General features: G+C 55.5%; 2 protein-coding genes across 7 annotated transcripts in view; one reads left to right on the top strand and one right to left on the bottom strand.

The window, feature by feature from the left end:
• LOC110471475 (cell adhesion molecule 3) overlaps positions 1–2,646 on the bottom strand; it is a 38,714-nt gene extending 36,068 nt beyond the window's left edge. For 5 of the 6 annotated variants that reach the window (XR_014950071.1, XR_014950072.1, XR_014950074.1 and 2 more), the window contains exon 1: positions 2,462–2,646. Coding sequence is in view for 2 of the 6 variants with exons in the window: in XM_077789408.2 (XP_077645534.1) it covers positions 2,462–2,537 (76 nt within the window). In the remaining 4 variants the exon portion in view is untranslated. The remainder of the gene's footprint in view (positions 1–2,461) is intronic. The other variant, XM_085560634.1, reaches the window with a different exon arrangement.
• Positions 2,647–6,572: 3,926 nt separating this feature from the next.
• Positions 6,573–11,164, top strand: LOC144247764 (uncharacterized). Its single transcript, XM_085560625.1, has 3 exons — positions 6,573–7,258; positions 8,615–8,675; positions 8,775–11,164. The coding sequence occupies exons 1-3, from the start codon at positions 6,587–6,589 to the stop codon at positions 9,086–9,088; spliced, it is 1,047 nt and encodes a 348-aa protein (XP_085416751.1). The 5' UTR covers positions 6,573–6,586; the 3' UTR covers positions 9,089–11,164.
• The last annotated feature ends 4,876 nt before the right edge of the window (positions 11,165–16,040 follow it).

Genomic DNA, 16,040 nt, shown 5'->3' with positions numbered 1-16,040 from the left:
CAGCCGAATGTGCCGACGGCAGCACAACGGCGGCCAAGAGCTCAGACAGGGTCCTCTTGTGCAGGAGCTGGGCCTGGGGGGCTTCCAGGGGTTCCTCCACACCCTGCCCCGGCCGTCGTGGAGCTCTGGAGGAACCTTCTCCAAGGAGGAGACTCCATCCCTCTGCCCCAGCACAGGGGATGGCACCGACCGTGAAAACACGACAACTCCGTTCCAAGCATCTCCTCTGCTCCTAAGGGATTTTTTTTTCTTTTTTTGGGGGGATCTGTTTGCCCAGCTGTGCCGCTGGTGGTCAGGGTTGGGCCAAAGCAGAGGCCAGCCCGGGAGGAAATCTTGCAGTGTCACCATCCGGGCTGTGTCCTGTCCCAGGGCAGCTCCGGGTCACGGCCACCCCCCAGGCTGAGCATCACCCACACCCAAATGACTCTTCCGTGGGAGGACCGTGGCCAAAAGCAGCACAAACCCCCGGGATTCGTGGATGGGAACGCAGCCACCAGCCCCCAGAGGCTGTGACAGCAACGGAGATGGGTGCGGGGGCGCCCCGTGGGCTCAGCCCCTGTCCCCACCGTGTCACCTCCCACCCGGCACAGCCCTCGGGACCCTCGACCCCCCCCCAGCTCCGCAGGGATGGGGCTGGAGCACCCCCAGCTCCTCAGGGATGAGGATGGAGCACCCCCAGTTCCTCAGGGATGAGGATGGAGCACCCCCAGCTCTGCAGGGACGGGGCTGGAGCACCCCCAGTTCCGCAGGGATGGGGCTGGAGCACCCCCAGCTCCTCAGGGATGAGGATGGAGCACCCCCAGTTCCTCAGGGATGAGGATGGAGCACCCCCAGTTCCGCAGGGATGGGGCTGGAGCACCCCCAGCTCCTCAGGGATGAGGATGGAGCACCCCCAGCTCCACCGGGATGGGGCTGGAGCACCCCCAGTTCCTCAGGGATGAGGATGGAGCACCCCCAGTTCCTCAGGGATGAGGATGGAGCACCCCCAGCTCCTCAGGGATGAGGATGGAGCACCCCCAGTTCCGCAGGGACGGGGCTGGAGCACCCCCAGTTCCGCAGGGATGGGGATGGAGCACCCCCAGTTCCGCAGGGATGGGGATGGAGCACCCCCAGTTCCGCAGGGATGAGGATGGAGCACCCCCAGTTCCGCAGGGACGGGGCTGGAGCACCCCCAGCTCCGCAGGGATGAGGATGGAGCACCCCCAGTTCCGCAGGGATGGGGCTGGAGCACCCCCAGTTCCTCAGAGATGGGGCTGGAGCACCCCCAGCTCCTCAGGGACGGGGACAGAGCACCCCCAGTTCCTCAGGGATGAGGATGGAGCACCCCCAGCTCCGCAGGGATGGGGCTGGAGCACCCCCAGCTCCGCAGGGATGAGGATGGAGCACCCCCAGCTCCGCAGGGATGGGGACAGAGCACCCCCAGCTCCGCAGGGATGAGGATGGAGCACCCCCAGTTCCGCAGGGACGGGGCTGGAGCACCCCCAGCTCCGCAGGGATGGGGACGGAGCACCCCCAGCTCCGCAGGGATGGGGACGGAGCACCCCCAGCTCCGCAGGGATGGGGACAGAGCACCCCCAGCACCCCCAAACCCCGCACGGCGGCTCCAGCCCAGCCCTCCCCACCCAAACACACGCAGCGGCATCGCTTCTGTCGCGACAGGCGACTCCCGACACGGCGAACGGAGCCGCCGTCAGCCAGACAAGGCACGGCGGCTCCGAGCCACCGGGAGCGATGAGGGACGGAACCCCCGGTGAACCGGGGCTTTGTCTGGCGAGCATCCCGGCGGGACCGGGGAGCGGCCGCCGCCGCCGAGCCCCCCCTCCGCTCATCCCGGGGGGAGGCGGCGGCTCCCACCGGAGGCACCGGGAGCCGCCCCAGCGCGGCTCGGATGTCACCGCCGGTACCCGGGCGGCTCCATCCTCCCCGCCGGTACCCGGGCGGCTCCATCCGCCCCGCCGGTACCCGGGCGGCTCCATCCTCCCCGCCGGTACCCAGGCGGCTCCATCCGCCCCGGTTCGGATATCCCCGCCGGTACCCGGGCGGCTCCATCCGCCCCTCCGCGGTGTCCCCGCGCATCTCCGCCACCACCGGGGATTCTCCATCCTCCTCCTCCGCCGCCCTCCCCCGCCCCGCGGGCAGCGCCGGGAGGGGCCGAGCGCCGCCGCCGCCGCCCGGCGGGGCCTGTCTGGAACGTTCCGCCGCGGCCCCGGCGGGACACGACGGGCAGCACCGGCGCCGCCGTGACCTTGAGCCCCGCCGGCCGCCCCGGGGAGCCGCGCCCGCGGGCGGCGGCGGGGCGGGCCCCGAGGGCCGGGCGGGGCGGGGCGGGCGGCACCTGCCTGACCCACATAACGGCGCCGCCGCCGCCGCCCGCACCTGTCGCTCGGTTCCCCGGCGTCACCGCACGGTTCGCGGCGGGGATGGGGACGCCGCTCGTCGCGCTCGCGGTGCCGCCACTCACCGTCGCGGGAGAGGTTTCCCCGGGCGCTGGCGAAGCAGGCGACGAGCAGGAGGGTGCGGAGGGCGGGCGGCTGCATGGCGGCGGCGGCGGGAGGCGGCGGGAGGCGGCGGGAGCCCGCGGGCCGGCGCGATCCGAGCCGCAGCGCGGGCGGCGGGCGCTGCTCCCTGCGCTGCTCCTCCGCGCCGGAGCCGGCGGTGCGGCAGCGGCGCGCCTTAAATAGAGCGCGAGGAAGAGACCACTCCTGCCGGGGGGGTGGGGGGGGGACACGCGCCGATGCCGCCCCCCTCGGCCCCCGTGTAAACGCGCCCGCTCCGGCCGCCGGCCCCCCCGCGGGCTGGGGCGGGGTGGTGCGCGCCGCATGCGCGGCTCCCCGCGGGAGGCAGGTGCGCGCGGGGCGGCGGGAGCGCGGCTGGACCCGGGACCCCCGGTGACATCCCCCCGGGACCCCCGGTGACATCCCCCCGGTCCCACCGGTGACATCCCCCCGGTCCCACCGATGACATCCCCCCGGTCCCCCCGATGGCATCCCCCCGGTCCCCACGATGACATCCCCCCGGTCCCCGCGGTCCCCCCGATGACATCCCCCCGGTCCCCCCGATGGCATCCCCCCGGTCCCCCCGATGGCATCCCCCCGGTCCCCCCGATGACATCCCCCCGGTCCCCCCGATGGCATCCCCCCGGTCCCCCCGATGACATCCCCCCGGTCCCACCGATGACATCCCCCCGGTCCCCACGATCCCCCCGATGACATCCCCGCGGTCACACCGATGACATCCCCCCAGTCCCCCCGATGACATCCCCTCGGTCCCCCCGATGACATCCCCTCGGTCCCACCGATGACATCCCCCCGGTCCTCCCGATGACATCCCCCCGGTCCTCCCGATGACATCCCCTCGGTCCCCCCGATGACATCCCCGCGGTCCCACCGATGACATCCCCCCGGTCCCCCCGATGACATCCCCTCGGTCCCCACGATCCCCTCGATGACATCCCCTCGGTCCCCGACATCCCCTCGGTCCCCGACATTCCCTCGGTCCCCGACATGCCCCCGGTCCCCCAATCCCCTCGGTCCCCGACATCCCTCCGGTCCCCGACATCCCCGTGGTCCCCGCGACTCCCTCCGTTCCCCTCGGTCTCCTCGGTCACCAAGGTCCCCCGGTCACAGAGATCCCTGCGACCTCCTCGGTTCCTTCAGTCCCTGAGATCCCCTCGGTCCCCGAAATCCCCTCGGTCCCCTCTGTTCCCTTCGGTCCCCATGATCCCCTCGGTGTCCCCGGGATGGGCCCTGTGCTGGGGTGTCACCCGTGCCGGGATGTCACCTACGTTAGGATGCCACCCTTGCTAGGATGTCACCTATGCTAGGATGACACCTGTGCTAGGATGACACCCGTGCTGGGATGTCACCCTCACTGGGGTGTCACCTGTGCTGGGATGTCACCTGTCCTAAGATGTCACTCCCACTGGGGTGTCACCTGTGCTGGGATGTCACCGAGGTGTCACTGTCACCTGTGCTGGGGTGTCACCTGTGCTGGGGTGTCACCCTCACGGGGATGTCACCTATGCTGGAGTGTCGCTCTCACTGGGGTGACACCCATGTTAGGATGTCACCTATGCTGGGGTGTCATTCTGACTGGGATGTCACCTATGCTGGGGTGTCACCTGTCTGAGAATGCCACCCTTGAAGGGATGTCACCCGTGCTGGGGTGCCACTCTCACAGGGATGTCACCCTTGCTGGGGTGTCATTCTCACTGGCATGTCACCCATGCTGGAATGTCACCTATGCTGGAATGTCACCTATGCTGGAATGTCATCTATGCTGGGATGTCACCCTCACAGGGATGTCACCTATGATGGGATGTCACTCTCACTGGCATGTCACCAATGTTAGGATATCACCCTCATTGGGGATGTCACCTATTCTGGGGTGTCACCCTCACTGGGGTGTCACCCTCACGGGGATGTCACCTATTCTGGGGTGTCACCCTCACCGGCGTGTCATCTATACTGGGGTGTCACCCTCACTGCGATGTCACCCATGTTAGGATGTCACCTATGCTGGGGTGTCACCCTCACGGGGATGTCACCTATGCTGCAGTGTCACCCTCACTGGGGATGTCATCTATGCTGGGATGTCACCCTCATTGGAGTGTCACCCTCACTGCGATGTCACCCATGTTGGGATGTCACCTATGCTGCAGTGTCACCCTCACTGGGGATGTCACCTATGCTGGGATGTCACTCTCATGAGGATGTCACCTGTGCTGGGATGTCACCCTCATTGGAGTGTCACCCTCGCTGCGATGTCACCCATGTTGGGATGTCACCTATGCTGGGTTGTCACCCTCGCTGCGATGTCACCCTCGCTGCGATGTCACCCTCACTGCGGTGTCACCCTCGCTGCGGTGTCACCCTCACTGCGGTGTCACCTGCGTGGCCCAGCCCGTCCCTGTCCCTCCACTGGTCCCACCCCGTCCCCCAGCCCCTCCTCGCAGCTGGAGCCCGTTCTGTGCCGATCCCAAAAAATCCGATCCCAAAAAATCCGATCCCAAAAAATCCGACCCCAAAAGGTCCTGGCTGTGCCCTGGCACCTCCCTGGCACCTCCCCTCACCCAGCCGTGTCTCACCATCACCCCCGGGCTCTGCCTCATGCCAGCCCAGGCATTTCCAGCTCTTTTCCCGAGGAGAATTAACCCCTTGTGCTCCTGTTCACCCTTCCCCAGGTTGGCACCCGTCAGAAAATTCCCTTTTCTGCCCCCGCCGCGGGGCAAGCGAGAGGCTCTTGCAAAACTTTTATTCCGATGAACCAAAAATCTCTTTACAAATCCGTGTCCCGCAGGCACCCACCCCTCACGGGCTCCTCTGAGGAGCTGCTCCGAGGCTCCTGCGCCGGAGCTGTGCCAGGGATGCTCCGTTAGTCACAATCCCCGTGGGAAGCGCCCGTGGGAGGCAGGAACAGCTCGGTGCCGCTCCCAGCCCGTCCCCGAGCCGCCTCCAGCTCCAGCCCGCGTGTCCAAACGTGGACCTGGAGGGGACTAAAATCACCTGGTGGGGGGAATTTGGGGTCAGGAGGCATCACGGGGGGCTTTTCCCACGTTTTTGCTCCTTGTTCGGTTGGAGAAGGGCTTGGGAAGGAAGGAACAGCTCCAGCCCGTCCCCGAGCCGCCTCCAGCTCCATCCCTCGTGTCCAAACGTGGACCTGGAGGGAACTAAAATCACCTGGTGGGGGAAATTTGGGGTCAGATTTGGGATCAGGAGGCTTTTCCCAGGTTTTCATTCCTTGTCTGGTTGGAGAAGGGCTCGGGAAGCACCCCGGGATGTGGGAGCAGCTCGGCTCCTGGAGCAGGGATGGGATGGGATGGGATCCGTGGGATGGGATCAATGGGATGGGATGAGATGGGATCAGGGGGATGGGATGGGATTGATGGGATGGGATTGATGGGATCAATGGGATTGGATCAATGGGATGAGATGGGATCGATAGGACGGGATCAATGGGGTCGATGGGATGAGATGGGATCGATGGGATCAGTGGGATGGGATAGGATGGGTTCGATGGGATGGGATGGGATCAATGGAATGAAATGGGATCAATGGGATGAAATGGGATTGATGGGATGAGATGGGATCGATGGGATTGATGGGATGGGATGGGATCGATGGGACAGGATCCATGGGATGGGATGGGATCAATGGGAGGGGATCGATGGGATGGGATGGGATGGGATCAATGGGATCGATGGGATGAGATGGGATCGATGGGACGGGATCGATGGGATGGGATGGGATCAATGGGATGGGATCGATGGGATGAGATGGGATCAATGGGATGGGATTGATGGGATGAAATGGGATTGATGGGATAGGATGGGATCGATGAGATGGGATTGATGAGATGGGTTCGATGGGATGAGATGGGATCAATGGGACGGGATCGAAGGGATGGGATGGGATTGATGGGATGAAATGGGATTGATGGGATGAGATGGGATCGATGGGACAAGATGAGATCAATGGGATGGGATGGGATCGATGGGATGGGATTGAAGGGATGGGATGGGATCGATGGGATGGGATGGGATCGATGGGATGGGATGAGATCAATGGGATGGGATCGAAGGGATGGGATGGGATCGATGGGATGGAAGGTCCGGGACAGTTTTGGGGGCTGTGGCTGTCTCCTGGCCCCGCACGCAGCACTGGGAGCCGTTTCCTCTGGAAAAGGTGGGATTCGGGTGCCGCTGGCTCTCCTGGGTTTTTTTGGGGATGCCCGTGCTCCTTGCGGGCTGTGCCAGAGCTCGGAGCCCCCTCGGGCTGTCCCTGTCGCTGTCACACCCCGGGGTGCTGGGGGGCTCCCTTTAACCCTTTCCCTGCCTCCTCCGGCTGTCCCCGACCCGCGCGGGTGCAGCGCCCACTCGGCATCACTCGGGGAGGGAGGAAGAGGAGGAAGAGGAGGAAGAGGAGGGGGAGGAGGAAGAGGAGGGAGAGGAGGGAGAGGAGGAAGAGGAGGGGGAGTTCAGCGTGCAGCAGCTGCCGCCGCAGCACATCGCTGTGATTCAGCCCCGGAGCCTCTGCCGGGGGAGCCGCTGGCACGAAGCCGCTCGGCCGGAGGCGTCCCGGGGCCGCCGGTAACGGGAGGAACCGGGAGGAACCGGGAGAGGGAACCGGAGAGGGAACCGGGAGAGGGAACCGGGAGAGGGAACCGGGAGGACGGAGCTGCTCGGCTCCCGTTTCCCGAGCTGTGTCTCAGGGTGACACCTGTGTCACCTCCTCGCTCCAGACCCTCCAAACCCTCCCAGGTAATTAATATAATATAATATAATATAATATAATATAATATAATATAATATAATATAATATAATATAATATAATATAATATAATATAATATAATATAATATAATATAATATAATATAATATATACTGTATTACTTGTTATATCTTATATATTATATAATATCATTATATATTATATATTGTAATATATAATATCATGTAATATGCGATATGTAATATCATTATATCATATATATTGTATATTGTAATATATATTATATTATATTATATTATATTATATTATATTATATTATATTATATTATATTATTATATATAAGGCAAATAATATATATGATAAATATATATAATATATATAATAGAAATATATATAACATATTATATATTATATTCCCTATTACATATTATATATTCTGTAAACGATACCATTTTAATGTGTAAATCTAAAGTCCATATGAGAGTTTAGAGAAGAAGGGTTTAGAGAAACCCCAAATGAGAAACCCCAAAGGAGCAAGGGTGGAGTAAAATTCTGTAAAATCAGCTCAGCTGAGAATTCAGGAGTTCCATGAGAGCTCCGTGCTCTAGAACCAGCTCCAAATCCAGCCTGGCACAGCCTGGCACGGTTCAAAGTGGGCTTGAGAGGAAAGGAGGAGTAAGGGTGGAGTAAAATTCCGTAAAATCAACTGAGCTGAGAGCTCAGGAATCAAGAACCAGCTCCAAATCCAGCCTGGCACGGTTCAAAGCAGGCTTGAGAGGAAAAAAAGGTGCAAGAGTGGAGTAAAATTCTGTAAAATCAGCTCAGCTGAGAATTCAGGAGTCGGAACCAGCTCCAAATCCAGCCTGGCACGGTTCAAAGTGGGCTTGAGAGGAAAGGAGGAGTAAGGGTGGAGTAAAATTCCGTAAAATCAGCTCAGCTGAGAATTCAGGAATCAAGAACCAGCTCCAAATCCAGCCTGGCACGGTTCAAACTGGGCTTGAGAGGAAAGGAGGTGCAGGGATGGAGTGAACACCAAAACATCTGGCTGGCAGCTGCAGCCAGAACAAAAACCCAGATGGAATTGGGATTCCCCGACGGAATCGGGGCCAGGAGCCGCCGCCACGGCAGCAGGGTGCCACAAAGCTCCGTGGTCCCTCACACTCCTCGGAGCAAGGAGAGCAGCGGCGAGGCCCGATCCTAAAAATCCGGGCTCAAAATTTCTGGCGGAATTTGGGAATTCAAGCTGCAGGAGCAGCCCCGCGCTCGGCTCGGCGTGGAGCAGGGAATCCAGGGCTGAGGAGCGCCACCAGCCAGGAGCGAACACTCCAACCCAGCGTGGGGCTAATGAAGGGCTTTTCTTTTATTTTTTTTTTGGTTTTCAAGAGGAAAATCAGCCGAGGTGCAGAAACAAACAGGGCTGAGCGCGTCGGAGAGGCAGCACGAGGTGGGAGAGAGGTTAAAAGGAGAGTCTGGGCACCGAGGAGCTCACAGGGATGGTGGAAACATCTCCCGCCGCTTCCCTGGGGATTTCTGGGCCTTTCAGAGCCTCCAGGGAGATGCTTAGGAATGCCACCACTGACTTCTGGGGACAGCCAGGACACAACCCCGGGAATGCCACCACTGATTCCTGGGGACAGCCAGGAGGACACAACCCCGGGAATGCCACCATCAAGTCCTGGGAACCCCAGGAATGCCACCACTGGCTCTGGGGACAACCAGGAGGACACAGGAGGACACAACCCCTGGAGTTCCACCACTGGCCAGGAGGACATGACCCCAGGAATGCCACCACTGAGTCCTGGGGACAACAGGAACACCACCACTGGCTCCTGGGGACCCCAGGAATGCCACCACTGAGTCCTGGGGATGCCAGGAATGCCACCACTGACTTCTGGCCCTGGGGACAGCCAGGACACAACCCCAGGAATGCCACCACTGGCTCTGGGGATGTCAGGACTGCCATCACTGAGTCCTGGGGACAACCAGGAGGACACAGGAGGCCACAACCCCAGGAACGCCACCGCAGGCATCCCCTGTGGGGTCAGGTCGGTGTTGGCTCCCCCGAAGCCCTGGGGAGACATTTCCCAGCTCCAGGAGGAGAAGGCTTTGGAGGAAGCTCCTCCCAAGCCCCTCCAGGCTCCGGATCTCGTTGGGTTTTCTCATCCCGCCTTTGTTTGCTCGGATCAGTCCGGCCGTGCCCACAGGAGGCACTTGGGGAAAACCCCGGAGATGCTGGCAGCTGGTTCTTTCTATTTGCTTTCATGGCAAGATGTTCTTGGAGTGGTTTTTTCCAAAAGGATTCTGTTTGTGAGGATCATTGGCCAGAGCTGCCCCCCACCAAAGCTGCTCCATCACTTTTCCCCTCACCTGGACAGAGGAGGGGAAATACAAAAAAAAAAACTCCTGAGCTCAGAACAACGCAGGGAGATCAACTCCCACCACGGGCAAAACCGCCTCGAGTTGGGAAATTAATTGAGTTAATTGAATTTATTACCAGTGAGAGCAGAGGCAGGTAATGAGAATTAAACCCAAGTGTTAAAAACACCTTTCCCCCGCCTCTCCCTCCTTCCCAGCCCCACTTTGTTCCTGATTTTATTCCTCACACTCTCCCTCCTCCCGCCCTGCCCTCGGTGCCTGCAGCCTCTTCTCTCACTCCTCTGGCCACAAGTGACTCTGCACAATCCCTTCTTCCCCTCCTCAAATCCCTTCTCTCAGGGGATAAAAATTCCCCAAACTCAGGGGATAAAAATTCCCCAAACCCAGAGGATAAAGATTCCCCAAACCCAGAATTTACCTGCAGCTCCCCAAACTTGGAGGATGAAAATTCCCCAAACCCAGGGGATGAAAATTCCCCAAACTCAGGGGATAAAAATTCCCCAAACCCAGAATTTACCTGCAGCTGCCCAAACTCGGGGGATGAAAATTTCCCAAACCCAGAGGATAAAGATTCCCCAAAACCAGAGAATAAAAATTCCCCAAACCCAGAGGATAAAGATTTCCCAAACACAGAATTCACTTGCAGCTCCCCAAACCCAGTAGATAAAGATTCCCCAAACCCAAAATTCACCTGCAGCTCCCCAAAATTTTTATCCCAGAGGATAAAGATTCCCCAAACTCAGAGGATGAAGATTTCCCAATCCCAGAGGATAAAGTTTCCCAATCCCAGGGGATAAAAATTCCCCAAACTCGGGGGATAAAGATTCCCTAAACCCAGTGGATAAAGATTCCCCGAACCCAAAATTCACCTGCAGCTCCCTAAAATTTTTATCCTGGAGGATAAAGATTCCCCAAAACCAGGGGATAAAAATTCCCCAAATCCAGAGGATAAAAATTCCTCAAACCCAAAGGATGAAGAGTCCCCAGACCCAGAGAATTCACGTGCAGCTCCCCAAATTTCTATCCCAGAGGATAAAGATTTCCCAAAACCAGGGGATAAAGATTCCCAAACCCAGAGGAGAAAAATTCCCCAAATCCAGAGGATAAAGATTCCCCAAACCCAAAGGATAAAAATTTCCCAAACCCAAAATTCACCTGCAGCTCCCAAATTTTTATCCTAGAGGATAAAGATTCCCCAAACCCAGGGGATAAAGATTCTCCAAATCCAAAGGATAAAAATTTCCCAAACTCAGGGGATAAAGATTCCCCAAACCTGGAACCTGACCAGCTCCAAAAATTTCATTTCCAAACGAAATTCTCCTCTCCAGGTGGGGATTTCTTCTGCTTGGTTCAACTTTTGGGGCTGAGGAAGATCCTTCACACCGGCCCAGCTCAGCCTCTGGGGGCCAGGGGGCTGCTGCATTTTATAAACCAGATTTTTTTTTTTGTAAATCAAATTTTGCACTCATCAGAAAATGGACTTTGCTGCTTGATGTATGTTGGGAAGCGCCACGTACGTTTATTGCGCTGTATAAATAAAATATAATAATGCTGAGACTCAAGGACTCCCGTGGAGTCATTCAGGAGAGAGGCAGAGGGCCAGTGAATGAATTTGGACGAGGCTCAGGAAAGGAAAAGAGATTTATTTCTTGTTTAAACAGGAAAAAAAAATTTAAAAGTTTTAAAAAAGGGGGGAAAAAGCCACAGAAAGGAGTCCTGAGCCAGGGGGGAGTAACAGAGCAGATCCTGTGCTTGAGGAATGGGGTGAAAATGGGATTTTTCCTGCCGAAAAACGTGTGGATGAGAAATAATCCTGGAGTGGGGATTACACACCTGGATTTGGGAGAGGAAAATCCAGGGGAGGGGATGGCAGAAACAACCCAAAAATTTGAGTTCCAGATCTGGAATTGAGAGAAGAAAATCCAGGGGAGGGGATGGCAGAAATAACCCAAAAATGGGGATTCCACACCTGGATTTAGGATGGGATGATCCAGGGGATGGCAGAAATAACCCAAAAATGGGGGAAAATCCAAGGGAGGGGATGGCAGAAATAATCCAAAATTGGGGGTTCTAGATCTGGATTTGGGACAGGATGATCCGGGGGAGGAGATGGCAGAAATAACCCAAAAATGGGGATTCCACACCTGGAGTTAGGACAGGATGGTCAAGGAATAATCCCTGGAATGGGGGTTATTTATTCCTGAATTTAGGATGGGGTGATCCAAGAGAGAGAATGGCAGAAATAACCCAAAAATCGGGGTTCCAGATCTGCAATTGGGAGAGGAAAATCCAGGGGAGGGGATGCCAGAAATAACCCCAAAATTTGGGTTCCAGATCTGGATTTGGAAGAGAATGATCATGGGGATGGCAGAAATAACCCCAAAATGTGGGTTCCAGATCTGGATTTGGAACAGGATGATCCAGGGGAGGGCAGAAATAACCCCAAAATCTGGGTTCCAGATCTGGAATTGGGAGAGGAAAATCCAGGGGAGGGGATGGCAGAAATAACCCCAAAATGTGGGTTCCAGATCTGGAATTGGGACAGGCTGATCCAGGGGAGGGGATGGCAGAAACAACCCCACACTGGGGGTCCCCCAGCTGGATTTGGAGCAGATTTGGGGCCCGTTCCAGCCAAACGTCCCCGCCTGCTTGCAGGGAACCTTTTCCTGGAGCCGCTCCAAGGCTGCTGCGGGCACGGGAGGATTCATCAGGCCGGGCTGTCTGCAGCCAGCAAACCCAGAGCGATGGTTGACAGCCAGGAAGAATTACCTCGCCAGCTTTGCTTCATCCACATCTCAAAATTCGGGGATGAGATAAAGCCACGATCCCATCAGCTCCGGCAGGAACCCATCCTTGGCTGGGAGCTCCCACACCCCAGAAGATCCTGAGGCACTGGGGGCATCTCCCATTTTTTTTGTCCCGTTCCTTCCTTTTCCCTCTGCTCTCTTTTTTTTTTTTTTTTTTTTGTCCCATTTCTTCATCTTCACAGGCTGCCTGTGGGGTTTGGGATGGCCCCATCCCAAAATTTCCCCCTCAACCTTGCACCAGGAATCCCGCCCGGGCCTGGAGGTGAGCTCAGGGCCGAATGATTCCGCTCATCCTCCTCGTTTTTAATTAAATTAGCGCCGACACAAAGGGTTGCCTGACCCTGATTGGGTTAATCGAGCCCGTCTCCGTGGCAACCGGCTCCTCCAAGGGCTGCAATCCTCCTGCTTCTCCTCCAAAGCTCTCCACATTCCTCAGCTCCCAGCCCTGGCTTTTAAAAGCACCAGGTTGGGCTTGGGAGGAGCTCAGGGGCTGGATTTGGGGGGTTTGAAAGCACAAAGTTGGGTTTGGGAAGAGCTGTGCCTGGATTTGGGGGGTTTGAAAGGCACTGGGTTGGGTTTGGAAGGATTCAGGGGATGGATTTGGGGGGTTTGAAAGCACAAAGTTGGGTTTTGGGAAGGGCTGGGCCTGGATTCGGGGGGTTTGAAAGGAACCGAGTTGGGTTTGGGAGGATTTGGGGGTTTTAAAAGCACCAAATTGGGTTTGGAAGGATTCAGGGGATGGATTTGGGGGATTTGAAATGCACAAAGTTGGGTTTGAAAGGCATCGAGCTGGGTTTTAGAGGATTTGGGGGTTTTAAAAGCACAAAGTTGGGCTTGGAAGGATTCAGGGGATGGATTTGGGGGATTTGAAATGCACAAAGTTGGGTTTGGGAAGAGCTGTGCCTGGATTTGGGGGGTTTGAAAGGCACAAAGTTGGGTTTGGGAGGGTTTGGGGGTTTTAAAAGGACCAAATTGGGTTTGGAAGGATTCAGGGGATGGATTTGGGGGTTTGAAAGGCACCAAGTTGGGTTTGGGAGGAGCTCAGGGGATGGGTTTTTGGGGTTTTAAAAGCACAAAGTTCGGTTTGGAAGGATTCAGGGGATGGATTTGGGGGGTTTGGAATGCACAAAGTTGGGTTTGAAAGGCATCGAGCTGGGTTTTAGAGGATTTGGGGGTTTTAAAAGCACAAAGTTGGGCTTGGAAGGATTCAGGGGATGGATTTGAGGGGTTTGAAAGGAACCGACTTGGGATTGGGAGGATTTGGGGGTTTTAAAAGCACCAAGTTGGGCTTGGAAAGATCCAGGGGATGGATTTGTGGGGTTTGAAAGCACAAAGTTGGGTTTGGAAGGGTTTGGGGGTTTTAAAAGCACAAAGTTGGGTTCTGGGAGGAGCTCAGGGGATGGATTTGGGGGGTTTGAAAGGCACCAAGTTGGGTTTGGGGTATTTTAAAAGCACAGAGTTGGGTTTGGGAGGATTTGGGGGTTTTAAAAGCACAAAGTTGGGCTTGGAAGGATTCAGGGGATGGATTTGTGGGGTTTGAAAGGCACCAAGTTGGGTTTGGGAGGATTTGGGGGTTTGAAAGGCACCAAATTGGGTTTGGGGAGATTTGGGGGTTTTAAAAGCACCGAGTTGGGTTTGGAAGGGTCCAGGGGATGAATTTGGGGGGTTTGGAAGGCACCGAGTTGGGTTTGGAAGGCACCGAGTTGGATTTTGGAGGATTTGGGGGTTTTAAAAGCACAAAGTTGGGTTTTGGGAGGAGCTCAGTGGGATGGATTTGGGGGTTTGACAGGTATCAAGCTGGGTTTGGGAGTTTTAAAAGCACAAATTTGGGTTTGGGGGGTTTGAACAAAACCTGGTTTGGTTTGGGAAGATTTGGGGATTTTAAAGGCACCAAATTGGGTTTTAGAGGATTGGAACTGGATCTCCTCTGAGCTCCCTTCCAACTCCAACCATTTTTATCAGAGCAGCAAACAAAAAAACGGGATTTGGATGGAAAATTGACGGAGGCAAAGCAAGGGGAGATCCCTGACTCCCTGCACCCAGCAAGGAACGGGAGCGGAGGAATTTTTAATGGAACAGAGATTTCCTAAAGGCTCGGCCATGAAAGAATTTTTTTAAGGATTTCCAGGCAAAATCTTGATGCAAACGTTTAACGAGGAGGGGAATCTATCAGGAAACCATCTCCTGTGCATCTTTAAATTCCATTTAGCAACGGGGCTCACGCAGGATTCATTTCAACTCTCCCAAAATCCACCTTGGGATGACAAAAGCTGTGCCCATGTCCTCCCCTGGCAGCTTTGGGGGCTTCATTCGAAGCATCTCGGAGCCCTCCAATTAATCCCTCTCTGAAATAATTGCTGCAGACGAGCCACGAGAAATGTCGGATTTAACGAGGATTTTGGGTTTTGGGTTTTGAATTTTGGATTTTCAGTTTTGGGATTTGGCTTTTGAGTTTTGGGGTTTGGGGTTTGGGTTTTGGATTTGGGGGTTGGGTTTTGAGTTTTGGGTTTTGAGTTTTGGGTTTTGGATTTTGGGGTTTGAGTTTTGGATTTTGAGCTTTGGATTTTGGGTTTTGGCTTTTGAGTTTTGGGTTTTGAGTTTTGGGTTTTGGGTTTTGGGTTTTGAGTTTTGGGGTTTGAGTTTTGGATTTTGAGTTTTGGGTTTGAGTTTTGGGTTTTGGATTTGAACGATTTGAACATTTTAACCATTTTAACAATTTTAGCATTTTAACTATTTTAACAATTAACAATCTGAACGTTTTAACAATTTTAACACTTGAACAATTTGAACATTTGAACGATTTTCCCAATTAACAATTTGAACGTTTGAACAATTTTAGCATTTCAACAATTTTCCCAATTAACAATTTGAACATTTTAACCATTTTAACACTTGAACAATTTGAACATTTGAACGATTTTCCCAATTAACAATTTGAACGTTTGAACAATTTTAACCCTTTAACGACGTGCGAGTCCCGTGACTCCGGCGCAGTCAGGGCAGGCTGCCGCTGCCTCATTTCTCCGGGATGGACGGAGCCACCAGAGGAGGTTTCGGGGCAGCAAAGGTCCTCCAAAAATCCAGCAGAACATGGGGAAACCCACCGGCCGTCGACAGCCTGGAGTGCCAAAAAGCTTCCGTGGGATTTGACGGATTTCCCCAAATTCTGAGTTCTCCTGCTGGGTTTGAAAAGCCAGGTGCGTGCTGAGGAGGGCAGGAGCCTCGCCTGAAATGGAAAATGGAAAATCCCTCCCTCTGAATTGTTAAAATTTAGAAATTGAAAGGCTCGCAGGCGAAGATATGGGAGTAGGAATTGCAGTTCTTTACTGGGAAAGGTAAAAATACAAATGTAATACTACAAAAAACAAACAAAAAATAAAAAAAAAAACCAAAAAACCTAAAAAAAAACCAAAAAACCCCACTGACAGAGTCAGAATCTGCCCTGACACCTGTGGGTCAGGGTGGTGCAGCAGTGCCATTAAATGGTGGCTGTGGTGTTTTTTGAGTGCTAAATGTGATTTTATTGAAGCAGGGATCCTGGAGAAAGGTGGATTTTCCTCTGAAGCTCCAGGGCTGGTGGACATGGGCCTGGGCTCCTCTGGGAATGCAGTGGGAAAAGCTGTTCT

This window comes from Lonchura striata, chromosome 25 (assembly GCF_050655825.1).
Source record: "Lonchura striata isolate lonStrDom1 chromosome 25, ASM5065582v1, whole genome shotgun sequence".
In the NCBI taxonomy this organism is placed as follows: Eukaryota; Metazoa; Chordata; class Aves; order Passeriformes; family Estrildidae; genus Lonchura; species Lonchura striata.
The sequence above is the reverse complement of the archived record's forward strand: the minus strand, read 5'-3'. Positions and strand labels throughout refer to the sequence as shown.

Coding starts and splice junctions, on each gene's coding strand:
- LOC144247764 (XM_085560625.1), top strand. CDS start 6,587: ATGGGATCGATGGGATGGAAGGTCCGGGACAGTTTTGGGGGCTGTGGC. Junction 7,259..8,614: donor GACCCTCCAAACCCTCCCAG/GTAATTAATATA, acceptor TTGGTTTTCAAG/AGGAAAATCAGCCGAGGTGC. Junction 8,676..8,774: donor CGTCGGAGAGGCAGCACGAG/GTGGGAGAGAGG, acceptor TGGGCCTTTCAG/AGCCTCCAGGGAGATGCTTA.